This window comes from Staurois parvus, unplaced genomic scaffold, assembly GCF_062004578.1.
Source record: "Staurois parvus isolate SC_StPar_1 unplaced genomic scaffold, SC_StPar_1.0 ptg000012l, whole genome shotgun sequence".
Classification (NCBI taxonomy): Eukaryota; Metazoa; Chordata; class Amphibia; order Anura; family Ranidae; genus Staurois; species Staurois parvus.
In genome coordinates, this window is record NW_028317808.1 from 6477709 (window position 1) to 6495596 (window position 17888).

Here is a 17888-nt window from a genome sequence, read left to right on the forward strand (position 1 = left end):
AATAAAGGAATGTGTGTTCCTTCTTGAATCTTTGCATGCTCGGTGTATTCTGTTCAGTAATCCAGTGTGAAACTTTCCCTGTGCAGGAGCTTCCTTTTAAAAAAGACATGGTCATTGCTGCTTTTCCTCCTTGTACAGAGTGACTGGTCTTGTATCCGCCTCCTCCCTCTAGCCTTCTGTAGTGGGTGGGGCCTGTTGGGTCCCTTCCACACCTCTGACAGCAAATGTACAGTATAGTGATGATGTCACCACTACTTTTATATCTTTTTAGGAGCATTAAAGAGTATATTTAAATAAAAGTTTTTGTGCCTGGAGTTCAGCTTTAAAGCTCAAAACATTTCCAATATGTTTAAATATAGTATTGACACATTCATTTTATATATAGCAATAAAAACCTGGTTGATGCTACTGTTCACTGGTGCTTCCTTATTGTCTTTGTCCCTGCTGCAGTACTGAATCCTACGGATGGCCCATTGCCACTTTTCCTGCACATGCTCTACCTTTAGCTAAGGAGGAAGCCATTCACCTCCTCCTTTGTCAATTGTAGGCAACCTATGTGATCATTGAGTCAGGTTTGTGGGTGTGTACACATCTTACGTGACCGCTACAGGACCAATCAGTGCTGCATGAGCGCAGGAAGCTGGTGCAGGCTTCCTTATATGACGAACTAGCATGCATCATTGGATTTCTACATGCTCCTCCCACTGATTTTTCCCTGCAGCCAGGAATGAGAAGGGAAAGATCACATGGCCGCAGTACAATAGATGGGAAATAGGGTATTTAGCCACTTTATTTTTACATGCAAGAAACAGGAGGATTATGTACAGTATATACCTGTTTGGAATGCTTAATGCTAGTTACTGCTTGAGAGTTTATGATTGTTTTAAAGTGAAATATAGTACAGATTACCAGTCCTTGGATGTGGTTACTACGATAGTCCTCTTATATTCCCATTTTTTTTTTCTTTTATTTCACCTGGTGATCCTGCCAGTAACAAACTTCCTATTGAATGACAACACTCAGGCATTATTTTTATCAACAGAGGAGCAGTGTTGTCACCCTAGGACAGGACGTGTATTAAGATGATAAAACACGCCCCCCTCTCCCCATCTAATGTAGATGGAGGGATTGATACAACTGTAAGGGAGGCCTCTGACCAGGGGCGGACTGACAACTCATGGAGCCCCCTTGCAATAGGGAATCATGGGGCCCCTGTGTCCTTGCCCAAACTCAAAAAAGCCTATGAAAAAGGTAACAGGGGCATCTCATGGGGCCCCCTACTGACCCCGGGTCGTCGGGCAGTGCCCGGGTTTCCAAATGGTCAGTCCGCCCCTGCCTCTGACACTACAGCACTCTCTGAAAAATTTCTAAATGCTTTGAATCTGCAAAAACCACATTACTGAAAAAGGACACCTTAGGATCTCCTTAACAATAATATTAAACATCTTAAAGCTTTTAATTAGCAAATTTGGATGCAAGTTGCAGTAGTGCAATCCAGTTTTTTAAAGCTGACTTCTGGGTAGATAAAAAAAAAGAAAACATTTTATTGAGTTAGGTACTCATTAAAAATTATTTAAAAAATTAGAATCATTACATGCAACTTTACGCAGCATTAGCATCTACCTTGATAACAGACTCTTGTAATCTGCAGAGAGGGAAATGCACACTGAGCCAATCAAGATATTACTGCTTAACTGCAAAATGCTTCCAGTAGGAGAGACAACCAGGTGACTTATCATTATGCTTCTCCATCTTTACAGCCCAATCAGCAGGGTGGGGTGTGTTCTGGACTAGATTGTATTAGTTAACTGCAATGTAGTTTGCAAAAAGATTCAGCACCTGACAAGGGTTCTTGGATCACAAGATTTGCTAAAATTAATTTGAAAGATAAATGAGTTATTGTATCTATTGTATATTTGTATAAAATGCATATTTTGCTTTTTGCATCATGGAGTTTAAGTAACTGTAAAGATTTAATTTTTTTCTTCTAAAATAATAAACATGTTATACTTACCTGCTCTGTGCCAGGGTATTGCATAGAGCAGCCCGGGAACCTCCACTTCTGGGGTACCCTGTTGGCATTCTCCGCTTCTTCTCTTCTGTGTGTGCCCCCGTAGCAAGCCACATGCATGCTTGCTCCCGACCCAGGCTGTGTGCATATATAGACACCCACAGCAGAGCTCAGGCCTGCCCCCTGCTACCTCCCTCCTTACAGGATTTGATTGACAACGGCACCCACTGCCACCTCTGTGTCCTGTGATGAGTGAAACAGAGACTAGCGCCTCTGCAGGTGGGCACAGTGCTGGAGAGAGATAGAACTAGAACTCCCTAAGTATTTAGGGAGATGAGGGAATGATGCAATTTCTGGGACATTTTTTACCCTAAAGAAGAGAATGTATTAAGGTAAAAATGTTTTGCCTTTAGCATCACTTTCAGTTTTAATGATACGCCTAGAGTGTAACACTGCAAAATGAAACACAGCTTACTGGGTAAGTAAGCACCACCAAGACAGAATAATTCAACCTCACGTAACAGTACAAGTTTACCAGCTTTCATTAAAACTTACATTTTATAACACATTCCATAAATGAGTACAGTGAAAAAGCAGACTAGTTTTAGCGTAGTACTGTTTTTGAACAGAATGTCAAACTTGATCATTGTAGGTATACTGTACATATGAGAGATGGTTGCAGATGGAATAATATGTTATTGCATTTTAGACATGTCTCTTTATTATATACATAATTTAGTTAACATTTATAAAAAAAAAATATGAAATTACTACATGATATCATTTACAAAGATGCTGACATTAAAATTACACTAAACTCCAGTTTAAAAAAAAAAAAAGTCTAGTATGTATTTTTAAAAGTGGTTGTAAAGGCTGAAGGTATTTTACCTTCATACATTCTATGCATGAAGGTAAAAAAACTTTTTTGTGTAGCTCCCTTCTCAGTCCCTCTTATATTTACCTGAGCCCAATCTCGATCCAGCGATGTGCATGGGAGCCTTGGCTCCCCTGGGTCTCTCTCTCCTCACTGGCTGAAACACAGTAGTGGGAGCCATTGGCTTCCACTGCTGCCAGTCAGTCAGTGAGGAGGGAGCAGGTAGGTGCTCTGTGTTTCTTATGGAGAGAGCAAGCACATGTGCACCCAGAGCACCTTGACCTGACAAGAGGAGGTCCAGGGCTGCTATGTGCAAAGCCATTGTTGCAGGTAAGTATGACATGTTTGTTATTTTTTAGAAACTTTTTTTTTCCACATTTACAATCACTTTAACTCAAAAAAGTACCTTCTATTGCTCTCAGCCTCCTCCGAATCATCACATTCTTTTTTTTTTTGCAGTTGCGATCAGACTTTCTGTTACAGCGTGTTCTCCATGGTTCCACTGTGTGCAGGAACTTAGCCACCCTCTCTTGCCTACTCCTGAGAATTCTATGGGCTGTGGGGTGTGTAGTGTGCATACAGCAGTGGACATGACTGCAACTAACATGCACTGCCCATTCCAAACAGAAGTGTGCTGGAAAAGGAGCAGTTCGGGAGCTCATGGAGGAGGTTACAAGGCGGCAGAAGAACACAGTAAGAAGAAATGTCATGAAAAATAGATTAAAAGCCCAATAAGTAATGGATGTGTATGCGCAGGGCCAAAGCTAGGTGGGGGTGGGGGGCATCTACCCCGGTGCTGCATTGAGAGGGGCACCACTGCTGACAGGAGTAGTGACAACGGCATCGCTACTCCTGTCAGTCCAGTAGTAGGAGCAGGGAGGAGAGAGCCAGGAGGAGGGGCAGGCTTTGCATACTTGCCTACAGTCCCACTTGTTTGCTGTTTGTCCCTGGATGTTTTCAGCTTGGGTTCCATCCTGGGAACAGAGTGAGCCTCCCTTTCTGAAATGTACAGGCTGCTGTTTCAGCCACCAGCTTTTTTCCCCTTCCTCCCTCTTCACCTCCATGCCTGAAGTGAAAGGCTCTGCATGGAGGGCACAGCTATCTCTCTCCATGATTATCCATGTCACTAGGACTTTAGGTTTACTACATGAGATTTCATATTGTCATTATGATGTGTATGAAGATGTGGAAAGTTGCTAAAATCCATATGCACTGTGAATGTGCATGTATATTTATTTATTGGTAATATGAACTTGTGGATATTTATTTTGGTTTATTAACAGAGTTTATATTATCTATAATATTAAATCCAAATATCCACATGTTCCACATGCTATTTAAATGTTTATAAATGGCCACAATGGATCCTCACACTTACCCAGAAATCCATTTAGACATCGACAATGAAACATGTTTACTGCATCCACACAGGTTCCCTCATTTGTACATGGATGTGAAGCACACTCATTAATGTTTTCTTCACATAAGGGACCTTACAAGGAAAAAAATACACAAACATCATATATCAAATATCAAGTTACATAGTTAGTCTGGCTGAAAAAAGAGACAAGTCTATCCAGTTCAACCATTAAAAAAAAAAGTTATTTATTTCAGGTACTTATATAGCACTGTCAATTTATGCAGCGCTTTACATATATATTGTACATCCACATCAGTCCCTAACCCTCAAGGGGTGTACAATCTAAGGTCCCTAACTCTCACATTCATACATATACATACTAGGGCCAATTTAGACAGGATCCAATTAACCTACGAGCATGTCTTTGGAGTGTGGGAAGAAACCCATGCAGTCACAGGGAGAACATGCAAACTCCAGGTAGGTGGTGCCGGGGTTGGGATTTGAACCAGGGACCCTAGTACTGCCAGTTGGAAGTGCTAACCATTTAGCCACTGTGCTGCCAATCCTATACCCTCAGCTGATCCAGAGGAAGGCAAAAAAACCCAGCAAAGCATGATCCAATTTGCTCCTGCAGGGAAAAAATCCTTCCCGATTCCCCGAGAGGCAATCGGATATTCCCTGGATCAACTTTACCTATAAATGTTAGTGTCCAGTTATATTCTGTGTATCTAGGAAAGAATCCAGGCCTTTTTAAAGGAATCCATGGAGCTGGCCAGAACCAACTCTTGAGGGAGTCTATTCCACATTTTCACAGCTCTCACTGTGAAGAAACCTTTCCGTGTTTGGAGATTACATTTTTTTTCCTGCAGACATAAAGAGTGCCCCCTTGTCCTCTGTGATCACCTCAGGGTGAATAGCTCTATACTGAGTTCACTATAAAGTATTGTGTAAGTCAGAGCAACAGTCTCTAGTGAAATTGCTGGTTATGCTGCAGATCATTTCATAGTCTAGTCATAGTCTAATATCAACCTCGCCTATTCATATGAAATATTTCACATTGACTTGTATAAAATCATAAAAATATTATTTTTTAAGTCTTTAGGTTTGCAGATGAGTGCATGAGTAACCTGAACACCTATTTTCACACCCATCTAAGAACAGATTAAGATAGAGCCTTCAGAGAGAACATGTCACTTGCTACCTTAAAAAAGTAAATATGAAATATTCATATACAATATTTTATACTGATTTGATCTAAAAGAAATACAATCTTTTTATAATTATATTTTATTACTGAACATAATAAAAGAACTATATGAAATAACTTTCTACATTCTCTCTAAATGCAGCAGTAAGCCTTTCATCTTCGGTGAGATGTTTGTCAGTAGTCTTGCATGTCTGGAGGGGTAAATAACAAAACAGCTTTATGACCCAAGGCCACTAATAAGAGGTTCGGAATCTCTGGTACTGAAAAAACATGTCCAGATCTCAACAAGACACCTGTATAGATAGACTCAAGGGACCTCACAACTTAATAAATAATATGTATGCATACAAAACAAACTACTGCAATATAAATTGTTATTAATGTGACTACCACTGTGGTTGTCCGTAATTATCAAAAACATGGTAACATGGGATAATGGTATCCCTTAAATGTCACATCCTCCAACCTGGAGCTCATTTTATATGATTTGTGATCATAGATTTTGACAATTGTTTATTACGTTTTGAGGTTTGTTGAGTTTATCTATTTGCCTGTCTGTCCTGTTCAGATCTGCAGGGATGCAAGGGGTGCAATATTTATCTTATTACAACCCTTGGAGAGGTGATATGATCAAAGATCTCCTTAATGTATTCATGCATATATTAAAGGATATCACTTTGAAGGATTTATAGGTTTTTACCATTGTATATATGTTTTTGGACTACAGTAGAAGCTTTTTTTTCCTGATTAGCCTTTGGCTCCATGCACACTGGGTGTTTTGATGATGCTGATAACATTAGCCATGTAAAGTCATGTTAAAAATGTGAGTTTTTCATCTCTTTTTGTGTTTTTGAATTAGCGTTTAGTGGCATTTTGCCGCGTTTAGTGATGTTTTCCTGCATTTTTCCACATTTGTGGTTTTTAGCGTTTTTTTTTACCCTCCCAAAATGTTTTGGGGGTAAAAAAAAGTCCAAAAACTCCAGTTTGCGGCGTTTTACAGCGCTTTTCAACATTAGAATGTTTTTACAGCTAAAGAACTGCTCTAGAAACCCACTAGTACTGTTTTTTTTTTCCAATCAAAAAACGTCCCTACCAAAAAAAGTTGATTACAGTCTGTGTGCATGGACACACAGGATAATATGCTGGGGGGTTTACTAGCTGTAGAAAAAAATGTCAAAAGCCAAAAACAACAGCTGTAAAAATGTCCAGTGTGCATGAGGACTTAAACTAGAACTATAGGTCAAACCTTTTTTTGGATGAAGTAAGGGAGGGTTATGCCCCCTGTATGTTTGTTATGCTTTTTTTGCCATCTGTGTCCACTGGGGATATTTATGTACACATCCTGTACCCTAGCCAAAACAGGTAGTCAGAGGAAATCCCTACAAATTAAAGGGAATGCCTTGGGGTATTCCCAGTACTAGTGTCCCCATTGGAAGATTTCTACTCTACTACTTTTCTGGGGACAGCCAAAAATGTGGGATTTTCTTTTACTTATGATAATGACAGGACAAATGGAGAGGGTGAATCTCCCTAAACAGGGTACAGACAGCAATAAAAACCTGATAGGTGTTCCAAACCCTCTCTACTCTATCCAAAACTAGAAATAAAAGTTTTGCCTTTAGTTATACTTTAAGCCTGATTATATGTTGTGTCTTCTAATGCTGATGAAATTTCTGCATCTTTTAGAGAGCTATGTTGGGAGCATGAATCCGATGGCAGTCTTCAACAACATGTACTAAATGTAATTATATGCAGTGTTATGTTTTGATTGAAGAAATAAAGTAGCTTGGGGGGTAGCATTACTGGATTCCTGTTCTTTTGGGGGTTTTTTTAACTCTAGTTATGAATCTCTCTGTTCTGAATTTGTATGTTCTCCCTAGGTTTACATGACTCTCCCCTGTTTTTCAAAATTCCCTCAACACGCTCTATAAACAAAACCTTGCTTTAACCATGCAACATTTTTTTTTGTTTTGGAGAGACTAGTCATGGGTCAGAATCAGGTTTGTATTGCCCTAGAGATTGAAGTGCTGTTGGAGTGCTGAACACAAGAGTAAAGTATAATTTGGAGCAAACAGAAAAAATAAGGAGAAAAGTGCCTCTACCTAAGTGTAGCATTTATGAAAGCATATCGGTGAAATTAAAAAAACAATAAATATACACTCACATTTAAAAGACATTAAAAGGTGCATCAATAAGTCTCCAGCAGGTGGCAACCTTCCAGGAGGTCAATGTTGAGCAAGTCCCTTCGCGTGGATATGCTGTAAGGTGTTTGGAACCAGGAAGCTGACCAGGGGAACACCAGGAAGAGCCAGCAGAAACAGCAGACTGAGTGTGCATATCACATGGTTAAGAACTGCTATGGACAGCAGAGAAGTGTTGCAGACCCACAAAATGGACGTGATGATGTCATGTGTGATGTCGGAAGGTGTGGTTATGCATTTCAGGGTGTGCTTTGACAAAGGGGGCCACACCTGAAAATGCATAAGCACTGTACTGTATAGCTCAGTATATCACATTATTGTGTTGAGTAGGGAGCCACCTACTGGGTGTTCACTGCAACTGCAATCTATTCTATTCTTAAACAGGAAACAGGAATTTTCACCTACACATCAGTCCACAGACATTTTAGCTTCCGGAAGAAAGCATCAGTAAAGGCCTCCTCTCTCTCTTTGATACACATGTTTGTAAGTTCATTAACTGTTTGTTAAAGTCATATATAATGTATATCTAGATTGCATTTCAATGTATTTATTTATGTGATTTGTGGGTATGCATTTGTAAGAGACATGTTTACAAGCATATTGTAACTTCAGTTTATGTGATTGTATTGCAGTTTTACAGAACTATTCACAGAAGTAAACTCAGTTTTGGAATGAAACACAATGCTGCTTCTGTCAATTTTGTTGACTAGCTGTCGGCTAACCATTAGTAGGACAGTGTGACCATGCTCATCGACATCACATCAAACATCCCACATGACATCATCATGGCCATTTTGTGGGCCTGCAACACTTCCCTGTAGTTCTCATCTATGTAATACACACTCAGTCTGCTGCTTCTGCTGGCTCTTCCTGGAGTTCCCCTGGTCCTGGTTTCAAACACCTTCCAATACATCCATGCGAAGGGGCTTGGTCACCATTGACCGCCTGGAAGGTTGCCACCTGCTAGAGGCTTATTGATACATTAAATGTCTTTTAAAGGATAAGTTCACCTTTTGGACAAAAATAATAAATGCACATTTGTTTGCAAGTAAAGTACTGCTTGGACTTTGAAGAAGGGGACATTCCCCGAAAGCTTGTCCTCAAAATTGCATGTTAGTGCAAATAAAAAAAGTATCACGGACAGTACTCAATTGTTCCTTTGCAAGTAAAAAATGTGCAGTTATTCTTTTTGTCCAAAGGAGCCTGGAAAGCACTGCACCAGTGATCAGTAGATCGCTGATGCCATGAAGGTCTCCTGCAGACCTCTCAGAATATCTGCTTACTGTATGGGATGTATTGTCAGGCAGATATACTGACAGGAATCTTCGATTAACTACCATGGAGCTCCACAGCACCATGGTAGTTCATTGAAAACTACAAGCCGACAGCCACTAAGGGTGTTGGGACTTGTAGGCACTCATTCACAGATCAACAAGGTAACGTTTGCATTTGCAAAATTTTTTAGGAAATAAAATGTTAAAATTTGTATGTATTGCAGACCTGTACTGAATTTTCTTTTGCTCAGACATGCACCTAAAGGACAGGAGAAATGCGATCTACACATGTGATCTATGTGATCTACCATAGATCACATGTGTAAACTATGCCTTAGTGCACTCTGTGAACTGAGCCTGTCTTAGTGTTTGTTTTTCTTGAGTGTAAATGGGACCTTTATTTTTACCTCTAAAGCCAGCAGCGCATTGGCATTCAAACTTTCCAATCCCATCTTTACAAATTCCATTGTTTCTGCAAGGCATGGATTTGCAGTCATCAATGTTGATTTCACATTTTGTACCTGAAAGAATAAAAAAAAACACTAAAGCACCAAAGTACGTAATAAGAGAAAGTGCATGCTTCAAACTGCTGAAGTGCATGTACTTTGCAAATGTGCCATTCTGGCCGATTAGATATTTCAGTTTGCAGCCAAGGGACAATAATCATTTCTAGAAAGGTAGTGTTTTATTAATAATAAATCCATGCAGCATATTAATTTATGTTGCCTTTTATATTTAACCCTAGTTCCAAATTTCCATGGTTGTTAATTGTTGAGCACAAGCATATTACCATTTATTTCCACAACAATAGATGTAAATGGAGCCTTGGAAAGTAGTGCAGAGCAAAAAGAAAGTATTATTTAATTAGACGAATACTATAAATCTGCCAACCATCCTCTCTAGAGGCAGATTTCTAATGGTGACATCACTAAAATGGCTTTTCAGCCATCTGTTCTTCACATAAAACATGAATTAAAAAGAATAATGTTTATTTCTGTGAAACTTCAGCATAATGTCCTAAAATCAGCTTCAGGTTCTGCTTGATTCTTACTGGTGATAATTCTTGTGTTTGAACATAACTTGTTGCCTGCATCCAGGGCAGTGTTAATATAGAGGGCAAAAGGACACCTGCCCTGGGCACATGAAAACAGCTTGCCCATCAAGAGACTTGCAAGTAACTAAACTCCACACAATAGAATGAATGGACTTTAATTCTGTTAAACCAAAATCTGCTCATGTCAGAATAGATTCTTACTATTACAGAGGCAGCTGGAGGATTTAGAGGTTTGAGGAATTGAATAGGTTATGTGACTTTTCATTAACTATCATTTGGGGTAAAAACGTGATCCGTACCTCTAACAGTTTTGTAGTAAAAAAAAGGAAACCTGTGCTGAGGAATTACGGAGCTATCCTTGCTGACTTCTCTTTCTATGTATGTTAGTTGTCTAGCTCTTATCCTGATTCACTTGCTACAATCTTTTGAAGCAATGAAATAAACAGATCATGCATTTTGATTTTGTAATGTGTATCCTTGTTCCAAGTCAGTGATTCAGAAAGAATCTAACCCAGAAACTGCCCTTAAAATGGTATGTTTAGGAGGAGATCAGCAATGACACTTTCCATATTTCTGTTCTCATAGGTTCTTTAAGTGTAAAGTAGGTCTAAGAGACTATGTTTACTCTAGCCCAGTGGTGGTCAGATTTCTAGAAAAAGAGGGGCCTGAATTGTGGCCCCAGATATAACCATATTATGACTGTTAGGAGCTTCTCATATATTCCTGCACCACACATCTATGCAGTCTGCGCCGCTCCACTCTATTTAAGTATCACAAGTCCACAGTTTATTAATTCTCAAAATTATGATTCTGTCCCTTGTTAGCCTGCCCTGGCTGTTTCCTGTTACTGGATTACTTTCTACAGTGCTGCCTGCCCTGACCTCTGCCTATCCATGTATTACACTTATTGTCTGCTGCCTGCCCTTACCTCTGCCTGTTCCTGGTTACAGCTATCATCTGTTGCCTGCCATGAACTCTGCCTGTGCCTGAATTACATTTATTGTCTGCTATCTGCCCCAACTTCTGCCTGTCTCTGACCACCACCTGCCTCTGGATTTAATTGTCAGCTACTCTCCTGCTGTGCTACAGTCCACGCATGATGCTACTGAAGATCACAATACTCCTTCCTTTATTCTTGCTCAGTCCCCTCATAACACTCGGTCAGAGACTAAAGCATTGTGTACTAAGTCATTGGAGCAACAGTTACAGTAGGCCTGCATGCCTTAGGGAAACATGGGCTGCTATAGGTGAAGTAACACTAACTAGCTATAGCCTCCAACTGCTGGTACTGCAGAGAGCATTATTATGACATAATATTTAGTGTATGTAATGCTACAGTAGGCTGTCAGAGATGGAGACATTCTACAGGTAGGGTTAGGCTACAGGTAGGTAGGGTTGAAAACAGGCAACATGTTGCAGTACACAAAAAGAGGTCAGATATATGGTACATGAGACTGCTAGAGATCTTTACAACTACGGCTTTACAAACCATGACTCCAACTACTGACTGCTGGGTCTGTGGGACACACAATACATACTAAAGGGCAACAAGTGGCCCTTGGGGTGCATCCATTGCACCTAGGCTCTTGTCTGTGCTCACCTGAAATATCAAATCTACATAAAAGGAATATGCAATGGTTCTGGGTCAATGTTATTGTATATATATTTTTCAACTAAACATTTAATAAATAACAAAGGATGACAAAAGCACTATGGGTTAGCTTATGATATAGCAAAGCAGAAAATGCCTGACTTTTGAGTCTATGTGTGTGTTTGCAGCACTGAACACAGTCTTACAGAGTGGAAGGAGAGAAACTGATTACTCACTGCTTTGACCCTGTGCTCTGTAAATAAGAAGATAGGGGGAAAATGTGTGAAATGAAGCATAAAGCTCCACTTGCTGGTAAAAATGTGTATGTTTTATCCTGTTAATAATAAATACATACAATTTACACATAATCATCAAGGTGGAAAATTCCCTCCAGTAGGACAGGGATGTGTGTTGTGCGGCTATACTGTGTGTGTGTATATATATATATATATATATATATATATATATATATATTCACCTTGCTAGCAAACACTGCATGGTTTTAAGAGTGATAGGTGCCATAGCTATAGTTATTAGAAAGCACCATAAGCTGTTATATCCAAGAAGATAACACTACACTCTCCGGAAGAGAACCAAGGTTCCCTGGAACTTGCTTGAAGGTTGCTATATCCTGAAGGAAGAGGAATTGTAGCAACCTTAAAGCAAGTTTCTATCTACCTTGGTTCTCCTCTGGAGAGTGTAGCATTTTATTAGATATAACAACTCCAACAGAGTATATACAAAAAATATGATAATATTTATTATTAAATAAATAAAAAAAAAACTTCAGAACCATTGGCTTTTACTCTCATGATTTTAGCAGAAAAACATACACTCCACATACCTTGCATATACTGCATGTCCATTCTAAATATGCACCCATGTGCATATATATATTCACCTTAGTACAACAATGATAACAATCATTGCATGGTTTTAAGAGTGATAGGTGCCATAGCTATAGTTATTATAAAGCACCATAAGCTGTTATATCCAAGAAGATAACACTACACTCTCCGGAAGAGAACCAAGGTTCCCTGGAACTTGCTTGAAGGTTGCTACACCCTGATGGAGAAAGCATGTAGCAACCTTAAAGCAACCTTGGTTCTCCTCTGGAGAGTGTAGCATTTTATTAGATATAACTCCAACAGAATATATACAAAAAAAATATAATAATATTTATTATAAAATAAATAAATAAATAATAATAAAACCCTTCAGAACCATAGGCTTTTACTCTCATGATTTTACCAGAAAAACATACATTCCACATACCCTGCATATACTGCATGTCCATTCTAAATATGCACCCATGTGTCTTCCATATATGTTCATGCATCCACATATCCAAATGCTCCATCCCACTGTTTCTCTAGTAGCCTTCCCTTCATAAACAGTTTACTGCCAGTCACTTATGCTGGGCATGCATGTCATTTTGTCTGATCCCTGCTGAATTGTTCACAAATTCGAGCTGTAGGTGGCCCTGTTGGCACCTCCCTGCTCAACAAACTTTATCTGGAAAATGGAAGTAGTTAGGTGGAAAACTGTTGCCTGAACAATTGCAGTCACTATTCAGGTACTCAAACAGCTGCATATGCTGTGGCTGTCTGAATACTATAGCTGGCAGGGGAGATTCCCCCATTCACCTTTTTTAGCATGGATGGAGGTATCTACTAGACTCCACCTGTTCAGCAGCAAAAATTGGACTGGTTTCTGATTGGCTGGTCTGATATTCCCTTTGATGTTACATACATTACAATCATTTGTGTAAATTTTCTATCTAGTTGCATTAAACAGTTTTTTTGGACGGCATTTTTTTTTTATAGCTGTGTGCATTGCTATGCTTTACAACCTTGAAAAAGTGTTATTACAGGCCCAACTCGTCAGGAACTTTATCACAACAATTACCTAGTTAGCATAAGACTGAAGTATATTGTAGACATATTTCCAATTATACAAGTACCCCATAACTTACAACAACTAAAATACCTGTGTAGCCTTTAAGACATGTGCAAGTGTATCCACTTCCAACTTGTTTGCAAGTTCCACTGTTTTGGCATGGATTTAAGAAGCAATCATGAAAAACCTATTCAAGAAATATACAATTGCAGAAAATTAAAAAAATATAAAAAGCACATTTTCTAGTAAATAGCCTGAAAAGGTGCATAATGTAATTTTAATAAATCTGGTATTTAAAGAAGAATCCTGTGTTCAGCACCATTTTCATCAAACTTGTCCACATATCTCCAATGTAAACTCAGCGAAGGCCCACTTACACCACAATGCAGTATGCTGTAGCACGTCTTCATTCATTAACACGCATTGCCTAGGATATGCTGTGGAGGGGAGATGGTTATACACAGAAAGAATCCCTGTATCTGTATATGTGATGTACAGGCATAGAGGTACTGCTAGGGCCAGATTTAGACCTTGGGGGCCTGGGGCATTTCAGGTTTGGGGCCCCTCATACACAAAGTTGATTTCATTCTCAATGACAGTCACACATTTTTAAAATGCATGGCACAACGTCATTCTGAGACTGTACATGTACACATGCAGTCATAGGCCACCTTCCTTAAGAGCATAAGCACCCTATGTGTAGTTTGCTTGACATGCCAAAATTTGCTTCTGGACTAGTGAAGTACCTGTACATCACTGGACTTTCCGTGGCTGTACCGGAGTGATGCCTGCAACTGCAGGCTTCACCCAGGTACCAGTTTTTAGATCCAGTGGTCATCTCTCTTGTACAAGCAATTAGATTGGCTACTAACCGCTTGATTGCTTGTACAAGTAGCGAGAAGGGACGCCCCCCTCCCCCACTGCTTCAATCCATTCTCTACGGATCTCCCATCCCGCCGGGAGTCCTGAGTGACCAACCAACACATCCGCCAGCTGGCCAGACAAATGAACAAAGCCAGAATCATCTTTGATCATCAGCCCTCCTTTATTGTAAATCACTTCCAGGTTACTCAGAAACTTTCACCGCCATTTTTAAAAACCTGTAAGCATTCAAAAACACTGGTCTTGGTGTTTAGAAAGCTTTCGTGTGCAGAGGACGGATTTGGGGTCTCATAAAAGTACCCCCCCATGCTCACGTGCAAAGGTGAACACACGCATCAGTCCCGCACGCATGCAAACAGCGAATGTCCCACACATTGCGATCATCAGATCATGGGCAGTAATTCTAGCACTAGACCTCCTCTCTAAATCTAAAGTGGTAACCTGTAAAGGCTTTTAAAGCATCGCCTATGAATAGTAAAATGTATGCAGTTTCTCGCTCTTCGACGGGTGTGCACAATTTTAAACCGTGAAATGTTTGGTATCTGTTTACTCAGCATAACGTCATATTTTATATTTTACAAAAAATTGGATTATGCATTGTGTTTTTTTGCAATAAAATTTAAAAAAATGTATTTTTTCCCAAAATTGCGTTGAAAAACTACTGCGCACATTCCGTTTGACATTAAAAAATGCAAAAAACACCAATTTATTTTCTAGGGCCTCTGCTTTAAAAATATATAATTTTGGGGGGTTCTAAGATATTTTCTATAAAAATCTAGCAAAATTCATAAAAACATGAACACACATTCAATTACTACTCAAATTCAAAAGCCTTCACCCATGAACATATATTGTAGTATGCACAGGTCACATCATGAAAACTGCCATAAGCACTAACCAGCTGGGTATTTTTGATGGCCGCCGGACCTCCGTGATCTGAGTAGTAATTGAATGTGTGTTCATGTTTTTATGAATTTTGCTCATTAATAAAATCATTTATAACTTTTGACTTACTACACTATGGGCACCATTCTTTTGCTCCGTACCGAGCATTTAACCCCCCAGGACTCCTGGTGAACATCCCTAGGCCCAGAGGAGAGTGATCCATTACTGACCCCTACCGCAACCTATTTACTAAGGAGACTCCTAAGATGCCATCCCACTACCCAACCTCAGGGAAGAGTCTACAAATTCCATGCGGCATCCTTTCCAGGATAAGAGGGAACCTCTGGTATACTTGATGAGATTATTGCGCATATAAATTGGTGAGTGCACAGTTTTATTATTCTTTGCACATCACCGAAACATATGCCTGCCCGGATTACTAGTTTTATCACCGAGAGTCACTACCTTGATTATACCTCTCCACCCATAATTGAACTTACTATATATTTTGGACATTTTTATCGAGTGCACCTATAAAGTTTATTATTTTAGCCTTAGGTGGTTAAATTTATTCATATATTTAGCGCTGCACTTTTATGGTTATATTATATTATTTATTGTATAGAGGGGGAGTCCCTTGTCAGGGGGCCTAGGGCAGTTGCTCCTTTTGCCCCCTTATAAATGCGACACTGGGTACCATCACCATAAAACTGTTTTCTATTTTCACAAAAAAGGTTGAAGTTTTTCTAAAATTTTATGGTGTCATATAATGCTTTGTGTAGTTCCATTTTAACCACTTCACAACCATGCTATAGCAGAATGACGGCTACAGTGTGGTTGTCTAGTTCTGGGAGGGCGTCACATCATGTCCTCTGAGAATGTGCCTCCCGCATGCCCCCAGCGGCATACCTGGCGCTATCAGTGATCGCTGTCTCCTATGGACACAGCTGATCACATGACTAGGTAAAAGGCCAATCACAGAGACCTTTTGTCATGTGATCAGTTGTATCCAATGACACAGCAGATCACAAAGTAAATACAGTTTTCGGTTATCGGCTGTACTTTCCTCACACTGTCACAGCGTGAAGAAAGTACTTGCGATAACTGGCAAAGGTCACAGAGCACATCAGCACTGATAATCAGGGCACTGATTATCAGTGCCCTTACCATCAGTGTCCAGCAGTGCTGGCCATCAGTGCCCAGCAGTGCCAGCCAGCAGTGTCCAGTGGTGCCACCCATCAGTGCCACCCACCAGTGCCCAGCAGTGCCCCCATCAGTGCCCAACAGTGCCACCAATCAGTGCTGCCCATCAGTGCCGTCCATCAGTGCCATCAGTCAGTGCTGTCAGTGCCACCCATCAGTGCTGCCTATCAGTGCCCATCATTTCCACCTGTCAGTGCCCATCATTGATGCAAATCAGTGCAGCAGCATCAGTGTCACTTCATCAATGCCCACTGGTGCCACCTCATCAGTGCCACCTTATCAGTGCAGCCTATCAGTGGCCATCAGTGCTGCCTATCCATGCCACCTCATCAGTGCTGCCTATCAGTGCTGCCTATCAGTGAAGGATAAAAATTACCTGCTTGCAACAATTTATAATAGAAACAAAAACAAACTTTTTTTATTGTTTTGCTCTTTTTTTGTTTATAGTGCAAAAAATAAAAATCCCAGTGGTAATTAAATACCGCCAAAAGAAAGCTCTATTTGTGTGAAAAAATTTAATATGGGTAAAATGTTGCATGACCGCGCAATTGTCATTAAAAGTACAACAGTACTGAAAGCTGAAAATTGGCCTCGGCAAAAAGGGAATAAAAGTGCCCGGTAGGCAAGAGGTTAAATATGTGTATGAAATGCACAGATGTACATTGTAATTACAAATGTAGTACTCACAGCAGCAACATTCCCTTTTGTACAAGCCTGCAATTTGTGCTTTGTATGTTGCACTGCTTATTTAATAAGTCTGTCAAAGTTAATCTGCTAAATGTGACATACCTTCAGAGTGTTGCTGAGCCAGTGTAGAAAGCGCATTTACTTTTAAAAATAAACCTGTCACAAATCTCGACAATTCAAATTGAACATATATAAAAGCAGAGGTTATGTTCAACATAAACCACCAGTCAAGATGATTGGTAGATCTGAAAAACGATGCAGTTTTTTCCTTGGAAAGTCAATCTTTGTCCTACAAAGCAAAGCTGGGCATGCCCATCCAGAACAAACCAAAAGGATCAACTTAAACTCCCTGCTCCCTAGTAGCACATCCTCATCTTGCCTTGATCCTCACTGCTCTGTTTGCAGTTTTTGCTGAGGGTAACATCTGCTTCAGCAGTTTTACGCTGTTTACCTTGCTCAGATCAGATTTGGTGTAATGCTGCTCAAACCAGCAGAATGAATGGTTTATCAGTTATGTTTTACATCAATATTTCCATGTAGATCTGTCCAATCTGTGGGACATTATGCAATTTAGGGTGAATTCACATGGGAACAGAGAGCTGGAGTGGAGTGTTTTACCATTCCGGCAGCTTGTAGGCAGGTGCAGTCTGTTTTCTCCACTGTAGGTGGCACTCGAACTGAGTGGTACTACAGCCTGGAGGGGAAGACCTAGGAAAACCTGGTTTCTCCCTGGTTTCCTCGGTAAATTGGAGCAGCGTTC

At 40.0% G+C, this 17888-nt stretch overlaps 1 protein-coding gene across 1 annotated transcript in view; it reads right to left on the minus strand.

Moving 5' to 3' along the window:
• The window catches only part of SVEP1 (sushi, von Willebrand factor type A, EGF and pentraxin domain containing 1), a 476820-nt gene that overhangs the window by 152893 nt on the left and 306039 nt on the right, over positions 1-17888 (minus strand). Inside the window, exons 21-23 of the mRNA XM_089674706.1 lie at positions 13562-13658; positions 9335-9448; positions 4264-4377 (exon numbers count right to left, since the gene is read on the minus strand). Coding sequence (XP_089530832.1) covers positions 4264-4377; positions 9335-9448; positions 13562-13658 — 325 coding nt within the window. The remainder of the gene's footprint in view (positions 1-4263; positions 4378-9334; positions 9449-13561; positions 13659-17888) is intronic.